At 42.7% G+C, this 19599-nt stretch overlaps 1 protein-coding gene across 2 annotated transcripts in view; it reads right to left on the reverse strand.

Annotated features, from left to right (window-relative positions):
• The window catches only part of C13H11orf53 (chromosome 13 C11orf53 homolog), a 78085-nt gene that overhangs the window by 13652 nt on the left and 44834 nt on the right, over positions 1-19599 (reverse strand). For both annotated transcript variants that reach the window (XM_033918725.1, XM_033918726.1), the window contains one exon: positions 13525-13567. In XM_033918725.1, coding sequence (XP_033774616.1) covers positions 13525-13567 — 43 coding nt within the window. The remainder of the gene's footprint in view (positions 1-13524; positions 13568-19599) is intronic.

Genomic DNA, 19599 nt, shown 5'->3' on the forward strand with positions numbered 1-19599 from the left:
CCAAACAGGTCTATTTAAATCTGTTTCTCCAAAATTATATTCTATCCAAATACCAGCATGATCCGTCAAAATAATCGGATCTATACTGGCCTTTGTAACCTGTTGAATTAAATTATCTGAAACAAAAAAGTAATCTATTCTTGAAAATGACTGATGAACATGGGAGCAAAAGGAAAATTCCCTAACATTAAAATGCAAAAGTCTCCAAATATCTTTTAGACCACATGACTGTACAAAATTATCCAGACTGAGTGATTTCAGCTGCCTGCTAGGTTGTTTATCCAACAGCGAGTCCATAACTGCATTGAAGTCTCTAGCCACTATTAGATCTGATGTAGCCAGTGATAGAATTAAGTGTTGGAGTTTTTTTAAGAATTCGACCTGATTTGAGTTAGGAGCATATACATTAAAAGGGTCAGGGTATTTCTTCCTGAGGTCATATCCACTTGAAGCCATCTTCCCATGGTGTCAGCTTGAATCTTATCAAATATCACATTACATTTCTTATTGACCAGGATAGCCACACCAGCCTTCTTACCCACTGCCGGTGCATTAAAACAGTGTTTCACCAAACCTCCTTCAAGTTTGACAGCTTCATTATGAGATAAGTGTGTTTCCTGCAGAAAGTAAACATCTGCCTCTTGATTTTTCAGAAAATTCACCATGTTTTTGCTCTTTATGGGGTGATTTAGCTCATTGACATTAAAATTCAATAAAACATAGTTAGAAAATTCTAAAACTAAAATCGCATCCAGTACCCCATCCACCCCATTCCCCCCCCCCATTAATAAAGTATTTCATGATGAACTCAGACACAGTTAGTTAGACACGCAATCACGCCCCCACACCCCCTCCCTATCGCTATACAATTTCCATTTCATATAAAGTAAAACATACATCTTATTATAATAATCCAATATGTTCAATAGTTCACATTAATACTTTGTAATCAATCAGACTTCAAATTATTTCATTAAAATTATGAACTAACAAACATCAATAATTAAGAAGACCCATAACCCCATAAAATGAAATAATTCAGAAAGTTCTTCTTTGATGTTAACCGCCTGGAACTTTGTGGATGGGCAGTATACAAGAATAAATCTTTATTATTATTATTATTATTATTATTAATATAAGTGAATTTTTTGATGACAATATAGTAATGTTTTTTCACTACTGACTCTATCAGCTACGTGGTGAACAGTTCTGAAAAATTTTGAACAATGTACTAGACTGTTATCTATAGTGTTGAAAAGAATTTTTGATGTATATAAAAGAAAAATAGATCAGTTGGGTAATAAAATATAAATATAAGCGGTACTGGGGAGGTTTTTACATCAATGATTGCAGGAAACAACATAGCTCCATAATCTCTGAGGCTTTTCCTACCCCAAATAGTCACCGCAGGCTAGAATAGGGGTGATACCTTTTTCTGTATATGTTTATTTATATATATATATATATATATATATATATATATATATATATATATATATATATATATATATATATATATATATATATATATATATATATATAAGGCAGATTTATTGTAGCACCTTTTATGTGGCTGGAGAAATGATAAACCTGGAAGACGGATTGTCTAGGAACTGGATTCAGCTTTATTAAAGTTTTCAAAAGAAAAGAAACAACTGAGAACATGTAGTTACTTTTGCACACTCTCCAGAGCCAAGTATATGCTCAAGTCCTTGTCCTGCCTAGAGCTTCCAGGTCTAATAAACAAAGCAAGCTCACACAAAACCAAAAAGAGGAAAACAAAAAGGTTTGGGAATGCCAAGCTCCCCGTCATATGCTTCAGTCACTGGAAGTCATCCCCAGAGAAAAACAAAATCAATTACCTTCCTTTTACAAGTCCTCTGGAGGTAAGGCAACTTAAAGTTTCTTATAGTGACTTCTCAGAATTGGACAGGACTGCCTCTGCCCTGCTTCAATGCCTGCTTGTGTTCAGGGTTTTAATTAACCTGGTCTGGATTTCTGGGAGAGTCAGCAGGCCCTACTATAACCCACTCTCTCCTACATCCATATCCTCCCCAGGTTCACTCTCTCCAGTAAGACTGTTCATTTCCCAGTCCTTAGCCCCATAGCACCGGCTGTCTCTCCACCCGGTAACCTCAGGTTGTTCCTCCCAGCCCCCTCCTTGCCTGTGGGTTAGCTCTTGGCTAACCTGACTTCTTCCTTGTACATCTCTTGGATCACCCTCCCAGGGTTTGTCCGGCCCGGCGAGATACCTCCCAGGGTTTCCAATTTCCCTCCTGCTGGGCTGCTTCTGGGACAAGGTTCTAGCCCGGGGCTCAGGCACGCTGTGGTAGCTGCAATCCTTCCTGGCTGTAGGTTGATTGGGATTAGCCACAGCTGAGCCTCCTTGCTGTCTCCCTCTAGTTTGTATTTGAGGCTTTTTTCCTGGCACACCCTGGGGACTAACCCCACCCCCTTCTGGATTGGTTTTGGGTTTGAGAGAGGGAGGAAAGGAGTAATAGGGGGAATAATTAGGTTCTAGTGCCCTCCCCCTCTGATTCTTAGGCTGAGCTATCACCTGTCTTTTCTGTACCCTTCCGGGCTGTGCCGGCTGTCCCGGCTCCATGCCGGGTTTTCCTGGGACCAGGGCAGAGTGCATGCTGGATTTCGTGGTTCTTTTGGCTGGGACAGGAGCTTCCCTGTCACTATATATATATATATATATTTTTTTTTTTTTGTAGTTTATTCTCTAATCACAGAATAAACTGGATATTCTTTTTAATCATAATTTTCCTTGTTCCATCCATTCTTATTGAATATGCATGAGAGATTTGCCTACTACCTCCATTGTATGTAAATATCTCTTATGCATATTCATTAGGAATATTCTGAAAACTAGATCCACTTGAAGACAGGAGCTGAAGCACTGATCCTTCTAAGCTGAGTGAGAACCCTCCACCTACAGTACTGCCAGTGGGAGGTGCAGTTTCACTATCACATTTTCAATAGTGAAGGATAGGTAAGCTCTGTAGGACATAAAAACAGATTGTTAGGAATCATGACTGGGATAGCCATTCAAATGATCAAAACAAATTGGAAGAACTTTGATCGCTTGAATTTTAATTTTTGGTGGCACTCACTATGTCTTTGTTATAGGTTGGAAAAAATGATTACTGATCAAAGGGAAAATATTAAGTTATTTCAATTAACATGGAGTCCATTGACTAACTTTATTAATAATAATTGACTGATTATAAATTACATATCCAAGGGGTGGGAGGGATGGAGAGTTCTTTGACTCTTACAGATGTTAACATGGGGAAGGTTATTAATGGAATCTATATTTAGTTATTTGGGTGGGAAGGCGGGAAGGGTAAAAGTGATTGCTCATGGCTTTTGAAAGTTGAAAGTGTTTTATCTGGATTTATTATATGTACATCTAATTGTTAATGCACTAACATAAGGAAGTTCTTCTTCACCCAGAGAGTGGTAGAAAACTGGAACGCTCTTCCGGAGTCTGTCATAGGGGAAAACACCTTCCAGGGATTCAAGACAAAGTTAGACAAGTTCCTGCTGAGCTAGTCTCAGTTAGGGCACTGGTCTTTGACCAGAGGGCCACCGTGTGAGCGAACTGCTGGGCACGATGGACTACTGGTCTGATCCAGCAGCGGCAATTCTTATGTTTTTATGTTCACTGTTGATAGTTTGGAAAATCAATAAAGATTTTTTTTTTTTTTTTTTGAAAAAGGAACCTACCTGTCCCTAGCAATTGAAAACACAATGTTGAAGTACACCATCTACTGGCAGCAATGTAACTGGAAGACCCTCACTTGGCTTAGAGGGAACAATGGGCTAAAAACTAAGTCCCCGATTCTATAAATGGTGCCAACAACAGGCGCCAAGGAACGCAGTGCATAGGTCATTTCAATCTTAAGTTAGATGCCATTTATAGAATTATAGAAAAAGATGCCCCAAAGATTACTCATAGCTTAAAAGACATAATAACAAAAGGAAAGGCTTGTCTAAGGTATTAAATGTCATGTGAAGATCTTGGCACCTCTAAATTAAATATATAAACATTTTAAATATATATATATATATATATATATATATATATATTTAAATGGTGAAATCCCACAGTGTGGGATTGTAAGCTCTGAAGAACTACTCAAATTATATTTTTGCCTCTTTCTATGATCTTTTGTAGTTTTTGCCTCTTTCTATGATCTTTTGTAGTTTATGAAAGCTAACCTCTTATTCCTTACCTTCTCAGCTACTAATTTTGAGAACCAAAGCGGCCTTCTTTTCCTCTTACTTATACTTACTTGCCTCATAAAAACGGTTTTTTGCTCTTACAAATACTTCTTTCAATTTTGCCCACTGAATTCCCACTCCTTCCAGACAACAATTCCATGGTATAATCCCCTATCCGAACAAAGTTAGTTTTTTAAAAGTCTAGAATCTTTGCTTTTGAATGAGCCCTCTATACCCATCTTAATATTAAACCGTATCATGCATTGATCACTGGATGCCACTGTAACATCAGAAACACTTTCCCCGTTTGTAAGCACTAAGTCCAGTATGACCCCATCCTGCATGGGTTCCAATACCAACTGCTGTAACAGTTCTCCTTGTAGAGAATCCAGGATCGCCCTACTTCTAGAAGACCCCACTATAGGGATACCTCAATCAACATCCAGCATGTTAAAATCACCTATTAGTAAAATTTCTCCCTTTTTAGATATATTCTGACTGTCTACTATTAAATCTCTGTCCACTTCTTCAGTCTGAGAAGGAGGCCTGTATATCACACCAATGTAAATATATTCACCATTCTCTTTTTCCAAATTGATCCATAGTACCTCTTCCTTGCCCTGCAGATCCTGCAATTGTGTGGCCTTAATATGATCTTTAACATATAATGTTACTCCCCCTCCTTTTCTTCCTACCCTGTCTTTCCTGAACAGATTATAGTCCAGTATAACTACATCCTAGTCATGGTTCTCCATGAACCGTTTCCGTGATCATCAATATATCTAACTCATCTTCTTCCATCATAGCTTCTAGATCCAGAATCTTGTTTACCATACTTCAAACATTAGTATATGCTGCTTTCCAGACATTGTCCCCTTTTCCCATTTGTTTAGATTTACTTACCTAAGGGTTTATACCTAAGAGCTTATACCTAAGGTCTTTGATCATCCTGCCCCATCACTTCTAGTTTAAAGCCCTCTTCAGCAGATTAACCAGCCTGCTGCCGAAGACATTTCTTTGATAGATGCACAACATCCCTGCTCAGCAGCCCTTGGAAAATCATACTATGGTCCAGGTAGTCAAAACGTTCTCAACGACACCATCCACGTAGCCACACATTCATCTCCAGGATGCAAGTTTCTCTGCCCTGTCCTTTACCCTCGACAGGGAGGATGGACAAGAAAACCACCAGCGCACCTGCCTGCTTCACCTTCTCTCCCAGAGCCATAAAGTTGCTTTTGATACAGTCACATAGTCTGGTATTTATAGTCCTTGATTCTACAAAGAGAAATCAATATGTCCTACAATGCATCAGGATAGGGTTGCCAGAAATCTAGGACTGGCCTAAAAGCTTCTTGGAACTAGGTAACTTGGCAGCTCCGATGAGGTACATAGAAAAGGGGGCTACACAGTGTTATGTGTTGCGAAGACAGAGAAGAGGATATGAGACAGTGAAGAATATTGGAGGAGAGATGGCAAGAGGGTGTCCAAGATAGGGCAGCAGAGAGAGAACATGATAGTTCACAATGCCAACCCTACATGTGAAACTTTCTTCTTCACACCTTCACGGCCAGTCCTCCTTCCAGCACGCACTGTCACTGCTTGCATGCCTGGTATTTGTTGATGGGATGCTTACATACAAATCACTGCATGCGGCTCACCAATCAGCCCTCCCACTCTCTCCCCACATAACTTCCCAGACCAAGAACAGCTGGTGCCTTACAGCATCCTACTTTCAAAAACAAAAAGGAAAACACGAAGAATTGCCAATAAAGCAAATATTTGCATCATCTCTGGGGCTAATTGTCTGGGATAATCCTTGAACCTGAGGCAGTGCCAGAATTGGGGTGGGCGGGGATGAGGTGAACAGAGCAGCTGCTGAAGGCATCACACTGCAAAGGGAGTGATCAGTTCACATGGCACAGCAACTCTACATGAGAACGTAAGAATCATTATATGGAGTCAGATCAAAAGTCCTGCTTCCGACAGTGGTCAATCCAGGTCACAAGTACCAGGTAGGATCCCAGAAATATGTAGCAAGATTCCATGCTACTTAAAATAGATGGCAGGGTCTAACCTACCTCTGTACACTAGGGAAAATGATTTGTAACACGTTCTAAGCTCCTTTGGGAGGACAAGCTAAAAAATCAAATACATAAATATTGTCATCTGGGTTGATTCCTGGGTCAAATCTTACTGGGGAAACAGCATTTACAAGCCCTGTATGAGGGAGTCTGAAGGTTCCCCTCCTCACTCCCTCATACAGGGCTTGTAAATGCTGTTTCCCCAGTAAGATTTGACCCAGGAATCAACCCAGATGACAGTATTTATATATATATATATATATATATAACTTCTAGATGCTATACTTAGGATCCATCTCTAAGGACCATCTACAACTCGAATGCCTCCCTACTTCCTGATCAACCTACATATAGCCAAAGGAAACCAGCTGCTATCCAATCTCCACTCTACCTTCAATGTCATCCATGAGAGATGGCCGGGGGGAGGGGGGAGGAGGGAAATGAAAAGTGCCCCTCCTCACCCAGCTTGAAAGCACATAACTTGACCTCAATACCCTGGATTTTCCTAGGTTTCTAAAAGGTATGTGATGTCAGCAGACTTGCATGTTACCTGCCACTCGAGTTTCAGTGAGTTAATGGTGCTGTGCAGTAGAGCTGCCCAATTCAGGGAAACATATTTCGTTTTGATTTGATTTGGCCTATTGAATTGATTTTTCGATTCAATTTGATTCACCTTCAATGACATAGCTTTTTAAAGTTGAAGTTTTTAAGTTTAAAGTTTATTGTAAAATTAAACAAGCCAGACAAGTCAGGGATGGCTCTTGTGAGTGTCCCCTGTCCCCATGTACCTCCTCCAGTGCTGGAAGCCTTCACTCTGAAGCGCCCGCCTAATCGTGAAAAGGAAGTGCTGCAGAGCGAAGTCTTCCAGGGAAGGCTGATGGCAGCAGGATCACTCGCTAATGCTATCGGCTGCCTGAAGTTTTGAAACAGCAGCACCGGAGGAGGTACGTAGGGACAGGGGAGATTCACAAGAGCCATCCCTGACTCCAAGGTGGGGGCTGGACTGGAGAGAGTGAGTCCAAAACCCAGACAAACTTCCTCCAGTCCAAGAAACCATCCGGGTAAATCCAGACATCTGGTAACCCTACTTAGGGCCGCTTCTATCAAACTGCGCTAGCAGATTTTAGCACAGAGAGCCGCGCTGAATGGCCCGCGCTGCTTCCGACGCTCATAGGAACTCTATGAGCGTCAGGAGCAGCGCGGGCCATTCAGCACGGCTCACTGCACTGCAAACTGCTAGCGCAATTTGATAGAAGAGGCCCTTAATGCCCATCTGCTTGTCAGCATATATGTCAGCAAGATATTTTGCATAAAATATCTTTTTATCATTATTTGTTGACACAAGAATGTTTTCCAATTTTTTGGTGGTTATAAAACTGTTTTAATGGGGTTCTAAGGAATCTGACTCCACTTGTTATAATAAGCATATTGGAGACTGCAGTGTTATTTTCGTACTGATTTATTGTTCTTATTCAGTATAACAGACGACATAAAATGTCTTTTTATCAATGTATCATTGCTGAGTGTGATACCATAAAAATTATAGCTATAATATCAAGAAATTTATTCCATGAGCTCTATGTGATCAGTGGCTTTGAGGGACCCCAGGATGGGCTTAAAAATTATTATTTTTTAATTACTTTCTGATCAAGCACAATTTCTGATCAAGCACAATCAAACATATGAACATAAGAAGTGCCTCTGCTGGGTCAGACCTGAGGTCCATCGTGCCCAGCAGTCCGCTCACGCAGCGGCCCAACAGGTCCAGAACCTGTGTAGTAATCCTCTATCTATACCCCTCTATCCTCTTTTCCAACAGAAAATTGTCCAATCCCTTTTTGAACCCCAGTACCGTACTCTGTCCTTTAATGCCCTCTGGAAGCGCATTCCAGTGGTCCACCACACGCTGGGTGAAGAAAAACTTCCTAGCATTTGTTTTGAAGCTGTCCCCTTTCAACTTTTCCGGATGCCCTCTCGTTCTTGTATTTTTCGAAGGTTTGAAGAATCTGTCCCTCTCCACTTTCTCTATGCCCTTCATGATCTTGTAGGTCTCAATCATATCCCCTCTAAGTCTCCTCTTTTCCAAGGAAAAGAGCCCAAGTTTCTCTAATCACTCAGCGTATGAAAGGTTTTCCATACCCTTTATCAGACGTGTCGCTCTCCTTTGCACCCTCTCGAGTATCATGGGAAAAACTTCAATTCGCACAGTTTTTCCAACTTTACCTCCCCTTTTACAAAAACCTAGAGCAGTTTTTAGCGCCGGCTACGGCGCTAACAGCTCCGACGCTCACAGGAATTCTAGGCTCAACTATGGTCTGAATTGAGATGGAGGCGATCTGAGGGAGTTGTAGCTGCCTCCTACAAAACACTTCATTACATCAATACATTTCTTTATTTTTCTTCCACATGCTAGGGAGGCAGAGTGGAATGTGTGAAAGAATGCAGAATTTGCTTGTGCCAGAATCCTTTGGAAGATGCTATTCTCCACTCCAAAATGAGGGAAAATTTTACATGAACACTGGCTGCAGGGATGTCAGCAGTCTCTCCCAGCTTTTGCACCCTTTCACAAAAGGTAAACACAAACTTAGAATTTCCAGTTTGATGCTAAATCACTAGTTCAGGAAATCTAATACCCACCTTCCTTGCATTTCACACCCTCTCTCCTCTCTAAGTTTACCATAAGTCCAGGAAAACCTGGACATGTCCTCTTTTTAGAGGACTGTCCAGGTGCCCGGACGTGGGGGATTTTTTTAAAATGGGAGTCTGTCCTGGTTTAGCCAGCTCTCCTGACTCCCCCACCTACCTTCTCCCCGGCCGCAGTAATTCAACCTTTGGGCAGCCAGTGCAGCCAGAGGTGAGCCTGCTGCTGCTGCTGCTGTTGGCCTGCCCCGGAAGCCGCCTCTCTGTAGGTCCCACTTACACAGGAACAGGAAGCTTTCCAAAGAGGTGGTTTCCAGGGCAGGCCAGTGGCAGTAGGCTCACCTTGTTGCTGCACCAGCTGCCCAAAGATTAAATTATAACAGTCAGGGAGGAGATAGGTGGGGGATTCGGGATATAAAGACGTCATGAGGGGAAGTAGCATTGGAGGTTGGAGGAGGGAGGGGAGGGAGGGCTGGAGAAACTACATGGAGAGAGAACGGAGAAACAGAATGGAGGAAGGCATTATGGAAAGGAGAGAGTGCTGAAGAACAGCATGGAGTAGGGTAGTGCTGCATTGGAGGGGAGAGACAGAAACAGCAGGAGAGGAGGTTGAAAGGAAAGAGAGAGAGAGAGGTACCTGTGGGGGGAGGAGGAGCTGAGTTGGAAGGAAAGAGAGAAAGAAAGAAGTATCCATAGGAGAGATGGGTTGGAAGGAGAGAGAGAGAGAGAGAAGTTGGGGAAGGAGGGTTAGAGGGAGGGAGAGAGAGAAGAGCACTAAAAGGGTACAGAGAATGGGAAGGGAAACCAAGGAAATGGGCAAAAGGTGGGTGGGGCTGTGGGTGGAATATGGGCGGGGTCACGTGTCCTCTTTTTTGTCTTCACAAATATGGTAACCCTACGCCTCTCACACCAAAATCATATTCAGAACAGTGTCACAAATGATCTCCCATGGAATGGTACGGGCAATGAGTGATGTCACTTGTTTTGTGACATTTCCAGACCATATCCAGTTAGTATTAAACTTGTAACCATGACTTTTTCCAGAATCATTTTCTCCAAATGCTTACAGAATTGAATAAAATAACAATTTAACATTTTGAAAGAATATATCTGTGCTTCTTTTAAATTTTTTAATGCATATATTTTCTTGATTTTATTGGGTTCTATCAATCACTAAACTTATCTCTTAACTTACTTACGGATCCTTTTACAAAATTGTGCAACTGAACAGCACATGCTAAATGCCCGAGCTGCTTTTTCTTTTCTTATAGGCGGCTCGGCATTTAGCGTGCACTGCTCGGCAGCACTGCTTTGTAAAAGGACCCACTGACTTTTATTTCCATATCTATAAGCAGACTAAAGAGAAATTACCTGACTTCATTGATTTATTAAAGCAAGAGTCCTACATATGGGAAGATAATTCAAGCATTAACATTGAAATGCTTACAGCTGCAGGGACAATACAATTTCATTCTAAATTATTTAAATGAGATAAATATAAGGACAGATAGATGGATATAGATATATAATGGAAAAATTTTAATGGCAATTAAAATCATGGTACTAATGCAATTCTAATTATCTCAGTCCATATTCAGCCCACTGTTGTCAGCATTTACTACCATGGGCTCAACTAAGCATCCACCTTCTCTTGAAGCCATCCCCCCCCCCCCCTGAGAGTACCTCTTTCTGAAGAGCATCAACCCTCTTCCAAACATCACCCTCAAGAGCAATCCATCCTCTTCCTGATGCTCCCCTCCTGAAGACACTCCCATGGAAGAAGAACCCCCAACCCGAAAACTCCCTCAACCCCCCTATAGGCACCCCCAAGGCCTACCTTAAGGATGCCCCAGTGGTCTAGGGTAGGGCAGGCAGGAGCAATCCCTTGTCACTCCTTCTGCTGGCTCCAGGTTCAAAGTGGCTGCCATGACATATAGTAGCAGTGGCGTACCTAGGGGGGGGGCGGGGGGGGCGGGCCGCCCCGGGTACCAGCCCTAAGGGGGTGTTCCCGGCCTTGCCGTTCAGTCCCCCGCCACCCCCGAAGGACCGCTCGCCCCCCTGGCCTCCCCGTACCACCTATGAACAGCCGCAGCAGGATCGCGAAGTCAGCGTCAGCATCCCTGCGCTGCGATCCCGCCCCTCCTCTGACGTCAGACGTCGGAGGCTGGGGCTGGCGGGCTCGGAGTGGCGCGCGGAGTTACGGTGCAACCCGGCTCCCACTGTCCTCGAGCTCTCCTCTGCCCGCGTTTTGCCGCTGCCGTTCCGTTCCCCGTCCCTCCTCCCCTCCCCCGCCCCACTCCGACTCTCAGCCATGGTCATGGCGGATGGTCAGAGGCACTTGCAACGGGGGCCCGTGCGGGTGGGCTTCTACGACATCGAGCGCACCCTGGGAAAGGGCAACTTCGCCGTAGTGAAACTGGCCAGGCATCGCATCACCAAGACCGAGGCAAGTAGAAGCGGCGAGCCCCGGCGGTAGGGGGCGGAGGGCGGAAGCAGGTCGCCCCTGCAAAATGCGTTTGGGGGTCAGGAAGTTGGGGCGGGCGGGCAGGCAAGCAGGCTTTCAAGGGGGAGGGGGTGACAGGCAGGCAGGCAGGCCTTCAAGGGGGGACAGGCCTTCGGGGGGGGTGTAGGCCTTTGGGGGGGTGCAGACCTTCAAGGGGGTGCAGGCCTTCAAGGGGGGAAAGGCAGGCAGGCCTTCAAGGGGGGGATAGGCCTACAAGGGGGGGGGACAGGCCTACAAGGGGGGGGGACAGGCCTTCAAGGGGGGGTGCAGGCCTTCAAGGGGGGGGACAGGCCTACAAGGGGAAGGGACAGGCGTTATGTTATGTTTGGAATAATGGTTACATATATGAGGTTCAATAAAAGAAAATTTTCACTGCCTGTTTCTATTCTGACCATTTATTCCATTTCATGGTTATTGCAAAAAAAAAAAAAAAAAAAAAAATTTTTTACATGGGGGGGGGGGGGGGTGTCAAAAAATGATGGGCCCCGGGTGCCACATACCCTAGGTACGCCACTGTATAGTAGTCTGTGGATCACTTCTTCTCCCCCATTCTAGGCCTACAGGATGGTTTCTGGAGGGGGGTAAATGCTTTTGGGTTTTCTCATGGAGCTCTGTGGGAGAGGGGATGCTTAGGGACAACCATTCAGGAGGGGGGGACATATGCTTTTGAGGGCTCCAAGAGAGGGTGGATTCTATGAGGGAGGGGTTTTGAGAGAGGGGTGGATGCTCTGAAGGGGTTTGGGGGGAACTGACAAAACTAAACCCTCCTCCCAATATTTAGCCCACTACCTAGTTGACTAATCAGGTTGAATATCACCATTGTCTGATCAAGGGAGGAAAATATCAACAAGGGCTACCATTAAGAAGTTTAATTTACTGTTGACCCCAGTTATTACTTTAGCAGGTCTCATTGCATAAAATGGAACTTGTGCTGCATGGGAGGGGAGAGACAGAAACAACAGGAAAGGAGGTTGGAAGGAGAGAGAGGGAGAAATACTTGAGTACCTGATTGTAAAACCGCTTAGATAATCTTGATAGGCGGTATATAAAAACCTAATAAACTTGGAAACTTGGAAAGAGAAAGAGAGAAGTCCCTGGGGGTTGAAAGAAGTGCCTGGGGGTTGAAAGAAGAAAGAAAGATAAGGAAGCATCCACAGGAGAGAGGGGTTGGAAGGAGATAGAGAGAAGTTGGGGAAGGAGGGCTGGATAGAGGGAGAGAGAGAAAAGCATAAAAAGGGTACAGAGGATGGGAAGGGGAACCAAGGAAATGGGCAAAGGGTGGGTGGAGCTGTGGATGGGGTGGGTAGAGTTGTGGTAAAATAACTTCTTTTAACAGTGGCTCACATGGATAACTCCCTCCCTAAGAGGCTCTTTCACTAAAAATTAGCACATATGATCTACAAAACGGCCCATAGGATTAAAATGGGTACTGAGGCAGAGAACATGTGCTAGTCTTTAGTACAATATCCCCTAAGTGTGTTATTGTACTTTCTAGGACTGCAATTAAAATGCAATTAACCATGATCAAAAATTTTTATTATCTGATTGATCACAATTAAAATTTTTGATCAATCAACAGCTATTAATATAGGCCCCCTTTTAAAAAAACGTAGCATGGTTTTAAGCACCGGCTGCGGCGGAAACAGATACAATGCTCATAGAATTCTTGTGAGCATCAGAGATGTTACCACCGTGACTGTCGCTAAAATCTATATTACGGTTTTGTAAAAGCGGGGGGGAGGATATATAGTAGGTCTCATTTATGTATTTCTTTATTTTTGCAATGTTTCACTATGCCTTCCTATCAGAAACCCAAAAACCTGGAGGGAATAATTCTGTTTGCCAAATTTTACACCCCCCCCCCCCCATTTTTTTTTTAAAGCTGCATTAGGGGTATTTATCGCAGGGCATGACGGTATAAGTTCTGATGCTCTTAGGAATTCTATGTGTTGGAGCTTTTACTGCTGTGACTTGTGATTTTTTTTAAAAAAACCTAATGCAGCTTCATAAGAGGGTGGGTTTAATTCTGAAAATTCTACTATAGTTTAGTGGGAAAATACTTACCTGATATCTGGCCAAATGGAGCCTGAACAGGACTGACACTGCCCTAAAACAGAAAGACAAGACCTCTGTAATTATTTTTCAGGGAGCTCAAGCACACAGTTTAGAAGTTCGTTCAGCAACATACAACTCTAGAATCTGAAGGAAGTAGAAAAATGGGGCGTCATGAGATGATTACAAACCTTGTAAAGGAAAGAAGCATTTCTCAGAACAGAGGGGAAGCAGGTATAAGCAGTGTGGTTCAAAGTACTTGGTCAAAGAACTTAAGTAAAAGTAAATAAAGACATTAAAGAATGTACTTAAGTGAAAGGAAAAAAAAAAAGTAATTGCCTAATCTAGAGGTCCTTTTATTAAGATGCGCTAACTGATTTAGCACACGCTAAATGCGAAGGTGCCCATAGAATATAATGGATGCCTTAGCATTTAGCATAGCATGCGCTAAATTCTTTAGCACGCCTTAATAAAAGGACCCCATAATTTTTTTGAGCAAAAAGTAGCATAACTACAATGAATGCAACTATTGTTAATGTTTTTATCCCATCAACTTTATTGCTCTACAATTCAATCCACTTTGCTTTTAGTTCAACTAAATTTTGAAAATGACTATTACTCATGCAAGAGTGGTTGTGAGTCATTTTTTAAACCAGCACAGCTAAAATAGTATTCAATAACTGCACTGGTAGAAAGTGGATTGCTCAGTCTGATTAAAAAGTTCCTTCAAATCAGACCAGGCTGCAAAATTAGTGATATTTTTTCACTGGGTCTGCGGATAATGATCAAGAGAATCTCTGTCTGGATCACTTGACTTCCATATAGCAGAAAATAGTTTATCATCATCATTGGCATTTATCATCCTCTTTAGAAGCAGTGTGTTTTAATTCATCACTTGCATCTTCATCTTCATTATCATCATCATGCTGGCCAATTACAGAGAAGGCTTTTACAAAGTTGGAATCATTGTCTGTTATTGTTCTAACAATTTTTCATTTGATAGCAAACTCTAATTGAATATCTTCAAGAACTGATGCAAGAACATCAAATGTGTGGGGACCCTTCAGTCTTGGAGCCAGACAAGCAGACGTCCTCTCTAAAGACTATCAGGCTAGCGGACAATCATCCCAATGTAAAATTTTTCCATTGGATGACCAGCAGTCTGTTGTGGTAGAGACGTATCTGTTCACCAAGAATTGCAACCAGTTTCAGCTTTCTCCACTTCAAAACGGCCTAATTCATCCCTGTTCTGTTTGGCTGGAGACAAGTAATTGGTTCAACAAACAAAGGCCACTTCACTTTTCTCATAGGCTATATTCCCTGAACTGCAAAATTTAAGATGAAATGATCCACTGTTTGTGTGATGAGGTTTGCAATAGCAAACAAAATCCTGTTCCAGGTTTTGCTGTTTCATTTGCTTTACTGAAGAATCATCATATACATTTTACTTCCACTCTTACTTTTTCACTTTTAGCTGCAAGCACCAGATGTAACTAGGTGAAAGTAGTGAACTTTGGTGAAATTATTACTTCAGTAAAAGTAAAAGTAACAAATGTTATCTTTTTGAGGCCAAAGTATTTTTTGAGTTTGGGTGTTTTGGTTTATTACCTTCCTATTTGGTATCTTACCTGAAACATAAGAACATAAGAAGGTGCCTCCACTGGGTCAGACCAAGGTCCATCTCGCCCAGCGGTCCGCTCCCACGGCGGCCCATCAGGTCTGCGACCTGTGGAGTGGTTTCTGCCTACTTCTATAACCTACCTCAAGTTATATCTGTACCCCTCTATCCCCTTATCCTTCAGGAACCTATCCAAACCCTCCTTGAACCCCTGTACAGAGTTCTGGCTTATCACATTCTCCGGAAGCGCGTTCCATGTGTCCACCACCCTCTGGGTAAAAAAGAACCTCCTAGCATTTGTTCTAAACCTGTCCCCTTTCAATTTCTCCGAGTGACCCCTAGTGCTTGTGGCTCCCCACGGTTTGAAGAATCTGTCCTTATTCACTTTCTCTATGCCCTTAAGGATTTTGAAGGTTTCTATCATGTCCCCTCTAAGTCTCCTCTTCTCCAGGGAGAACAGCCCCAGCATTTTTAACCTGTCATCGTATGAAAAATTTTCCATACCTTTTATCAATTTAGTCGCCCTCCTCTGCACTCCCTCGAGTATCGCCATGTCCTTCTTGAGGTACGGCGACCAGTATTGAACACAGTACTCCAGGTGCGGGCGCACCATTGTGCGATACAGCGGCATGATGACTTCCTTCGTCCTAGTTGTAATACCATTTTTGATGATGCCCAGCATTCTGTTTGCTTTCTTGGAGGCTGTCGCACATTGCGCCGATGGTTTCAGTGATGTGTCGACCATCACCCCCAGGTCCCTTTCAAGATTACTTACCCCTAGCAGTGTTCCCCCCATTTTGTAGCTGAACATCGGATTCTTTTTCCCTACATGCATGACCTTGCATTTCTCTACGTTAAAACTCATTTGCCACTTTTTTGCCCAGTCTTCCAGTTTAATGTTTAATTCATTAAAATGTACCAGAAATTCAGGTATGTTCCTCTTCCCTACCCCAAGGGCCTGTCGCTACAAGACTTTTTTGGACAGGACATTGGAATATCAGGCGGGGAAGTTGAACTCCTGGATGAATCCACTGATTGTTCAAGCCTATACTTATCTTACATTTAGGAAATGATTGACAACTCACCTATTTGATAAACAAGAAGGTTGATATTTAAGAAGGCTCTGTATTTGAAATGTACTTTTTATCTGATGCTGTATTTAATGGATGTAGCAGTTATGATAGTTGTGTTTTTTAACTGATGTGTTTCAGTTCTTCTGTTGTGAACCGCCTAGAACTGCTGGTGGGGCGGTATACAAGAAAATAAATTATTATTAGTAAAAGTAAAAAACTTTTACTTAAGTATGGTAACTACTTAAGTACTAGGTATAAGTTTACCCTTCATGAAAACAGGTTGTTCCCAGCATCATATACTGTATAGTTTTATTATCACAACATAGAAAAAAATGTTGATAGGTGAAAAGTACAGAACAAATATCTGATATGATCAGTCAGCTTTGTGAAGTCATATCAAAGTCATATTTTAAAAAGCATCATCATGTGCCCGTACAATGATACTTCCTGTACAGAAAGTGGAAGGAAAATTTTCACATCCATTTAATCATTTTGCTGAACCATATGTACAAGCATGTGAAACTGCTGACTCGGTCTGTGATCATGTGATTCACAGTACTGTATATGCAAACCATGTGATCACGCAGAGAACTCAACTGGCAGCCAGGCCATGTTGGAACATGAAACTACTGCAAAAGCACTGGCACCCCCAAATCTTAAAATTTTTAAAAAGCGATGCTCTATAATTGTAAAGGGACAATTTAGTATGTGAAAAGACCCAAGACGTTACAACAGTAAAATTTATATTTATTTATACATATCATATCATGCATTCACGCACACCTTCTTCAGAAGTCACAGCAAACCTTTCTAGAACATGCTGAAATTAATTTTAAGAGCACTGACCACTTTAGACCTTGGCAAAGGACACATGGTTACCAGTTTGCATAGTGCAAACAACAGGTTCCTGCAGCACAGGGCAACCAAATTCAGAGGTTAACATTTGAATGAAATTTTCCAGCCGTAAACTTCCTTTTACTAACACTGAAGCTTAACAGGTGCGCAAAAGACTCCTCTAGGGAAATCAGCTCATTAGCCCTAATGGATCACCCATTCTGGAAAACCAGTGCAAACCCATGCCGAAAGCCTCAGTGTGGTCATGCACACCCACACACTGGCAGTTTGTGTAGGGATTGTGATAGATTTTGGTGCCACAGCCCTATCCCTTCTTTGGAGACACTACGATTAACATTGGCACAAAAGGGGGACGTGCAGGAAACAGGCTCTTTGAGAAGACATGTTCATTCAGTACACCATCTTTGTCTTACAATATCACTACATGCCAAGCAGCTACAATAAATATATTTATCCTTTTCTTCAACACTGCAGGCAACCCACCATTATGCTGTGTGACATCCATAGTTAATCCAATTACACAAAATAAAAACCATGGGCCTTTGTTGTGTGGTATTAAAATAAGACAGGAAACACAGTAATGGATTTGGTTAACCATACTATAGTGGCAACTTCTATAATCAGCTTTACAATCCGGCCCCACCCTTTTTTTTTTTTTTTTTTTAGAATAAATACATTTGCGTCGTGGTTTTTGGTGAAAAGTGTGTAGGCAGTGATTCAGTCAATCTTTCCAAAGACACAAAGACTTTCTTCAAAATAAACATCACAGTTAAATTTCAACATAAGTCTAGCCAAGGGCCTCAGATCAACTACTTTGAAAATGGTTGGTTTATGTTAAAATATGCAGGAAAAGTCATGCATATGCATAGCTTTCACTTCCTTTGTTTGTCATTTCAAATGTATGCAAGGCCTATCAGGACTTCACAAAATGTGTACGTTAATGTACTGGAAGTGGAATTCGTTACCAAGGTCCATCTCTGCTAGACAGGGCAGGATTAATTTGTCGAGGGCCCCTAGGCACACAAGTACACTGGGCCCCCCGCCCCACACCACCATGCGCCCAGGCGGAAACAGGAAGCTGCATCAGAGGGAAACTTTGGGCAAGCAGCACCGCTTACACAATTACTGTTCCCGTTGCCTTTCGTACCCGCCTTGCTTGCTTGTCTTACTTTCCGTCGATGGGGGGAGCCGCGTTGCCAATCAGGGTGGGGCCTGCGTTGCCGATCGGGGGGGGGGGGCTGCGTTGCCAATCAATGCTGGATGGGCCCATCGCCGTTTGGAAAAAACGATGTTGATACCCTCCTTCATCGGGCCCCCCTGACCATTTCGGGCCCTAGGCATGTGCCTACCTGGCCTATTGGTTAATCCTGCCCTGCTACTAGAGAAGCCCTAGCTTGGTAACATAAACGTGCTTGCACAAAGACACCAGAGGTACTGTGCTGGAGTTAAGGAGCTGGACAGTGAAAGTTCATGTGCTGCAGGCTTTCCTCCCAAGGAGAACTGAAGAGGAAGAAGGGATGTGCCTTCCGTCTCCAGATGGACAGTAACATTTGGACAAAGGAGCTGATGTTATGTCTTACTGAAATCTCTTCAACTGTAGTCAGTGGAGCGTTTCATTCTATGCTGGTGTCCTAAAATCTGCAAATGAAATATTCTAGGGCTCCTTATCTTCCCATAGCTGGACTTATCTTCCCATGTGTGGCATTGAATGAGTGGGGATTATACCTTGCAGTTAATGTGGAGAATGAGAGCATGCGTTAACTGCTAGTGTGGCAGATAACACAGTGCAGAGGTGAACCTAACTGCATTCTGTATCATCAGTCATACCATTAACATTCATTAGTAATTATTTCTGTATGTTAATGACAAGGTTGCCTTCCTTGAAGTGCTGAGGTACACATAACAGTTAACGCACCAGTTTTGCACCTAATGCATATTAACTTTTTCGCTATTGATGTGCCTTAAGTGCAAACCTTTAGCGCACCTTAGTAAATAGTCCCCTTAGTGTGAAAAGCAACTACCCAAAATTCATCCTGTAGCAGTAAGCAGCATTTAAGCTGTTCACAGCTATATGCTGAACTGACCCCAAATATTCAATACTAGAGCATAAACAGCTCCCAATATTGAATATCTGGGTCACAGTGGTCATAGAAACATTAAAAATGATGGCAGATAAAGGCCATATGGCCCACCACTCTCCTTATTCATATCATCCACTATCTTCCTCCCCCTAAGAGATCCTACATGCCTGTCCCATTCTTTCCTGAATTCAGAATCATCTCCACCAGGAGGTTGTTCCATTCATCCACCACCATTCCATAAAGAAGTGTTTCCTCAGATTGCTTTTGAGTCAACCGGAACTTAACCAAGTGCCAGCTGATATCCAAACCATTGCCTGGTTATCTTCACCGCAGAAAATCAGAACAGCCTTTTTGTGGTTCTAAATTTATGTGGCTACTTAGCCAGTTAGCAGACTAACTGGCTAAGTTTATGCTCTGTCCATGCTCCATCCCATCTGGTCCCTAACCTAGTCACTAGGGG

Source organism: Geotrypetes seraphini, chromosome 13, assembly GCF_902459505.1.
Source record: "Geotrypetes seraphini chromosome 13, aGeoSer1.1, whole genome shotgun sequence".
NCBI lineage: Eukaryota > Metazoa > Chordata > Amphibia > Gymnophiona > Dermophiidae > Geotrypetes > Geotrypetes seraphini.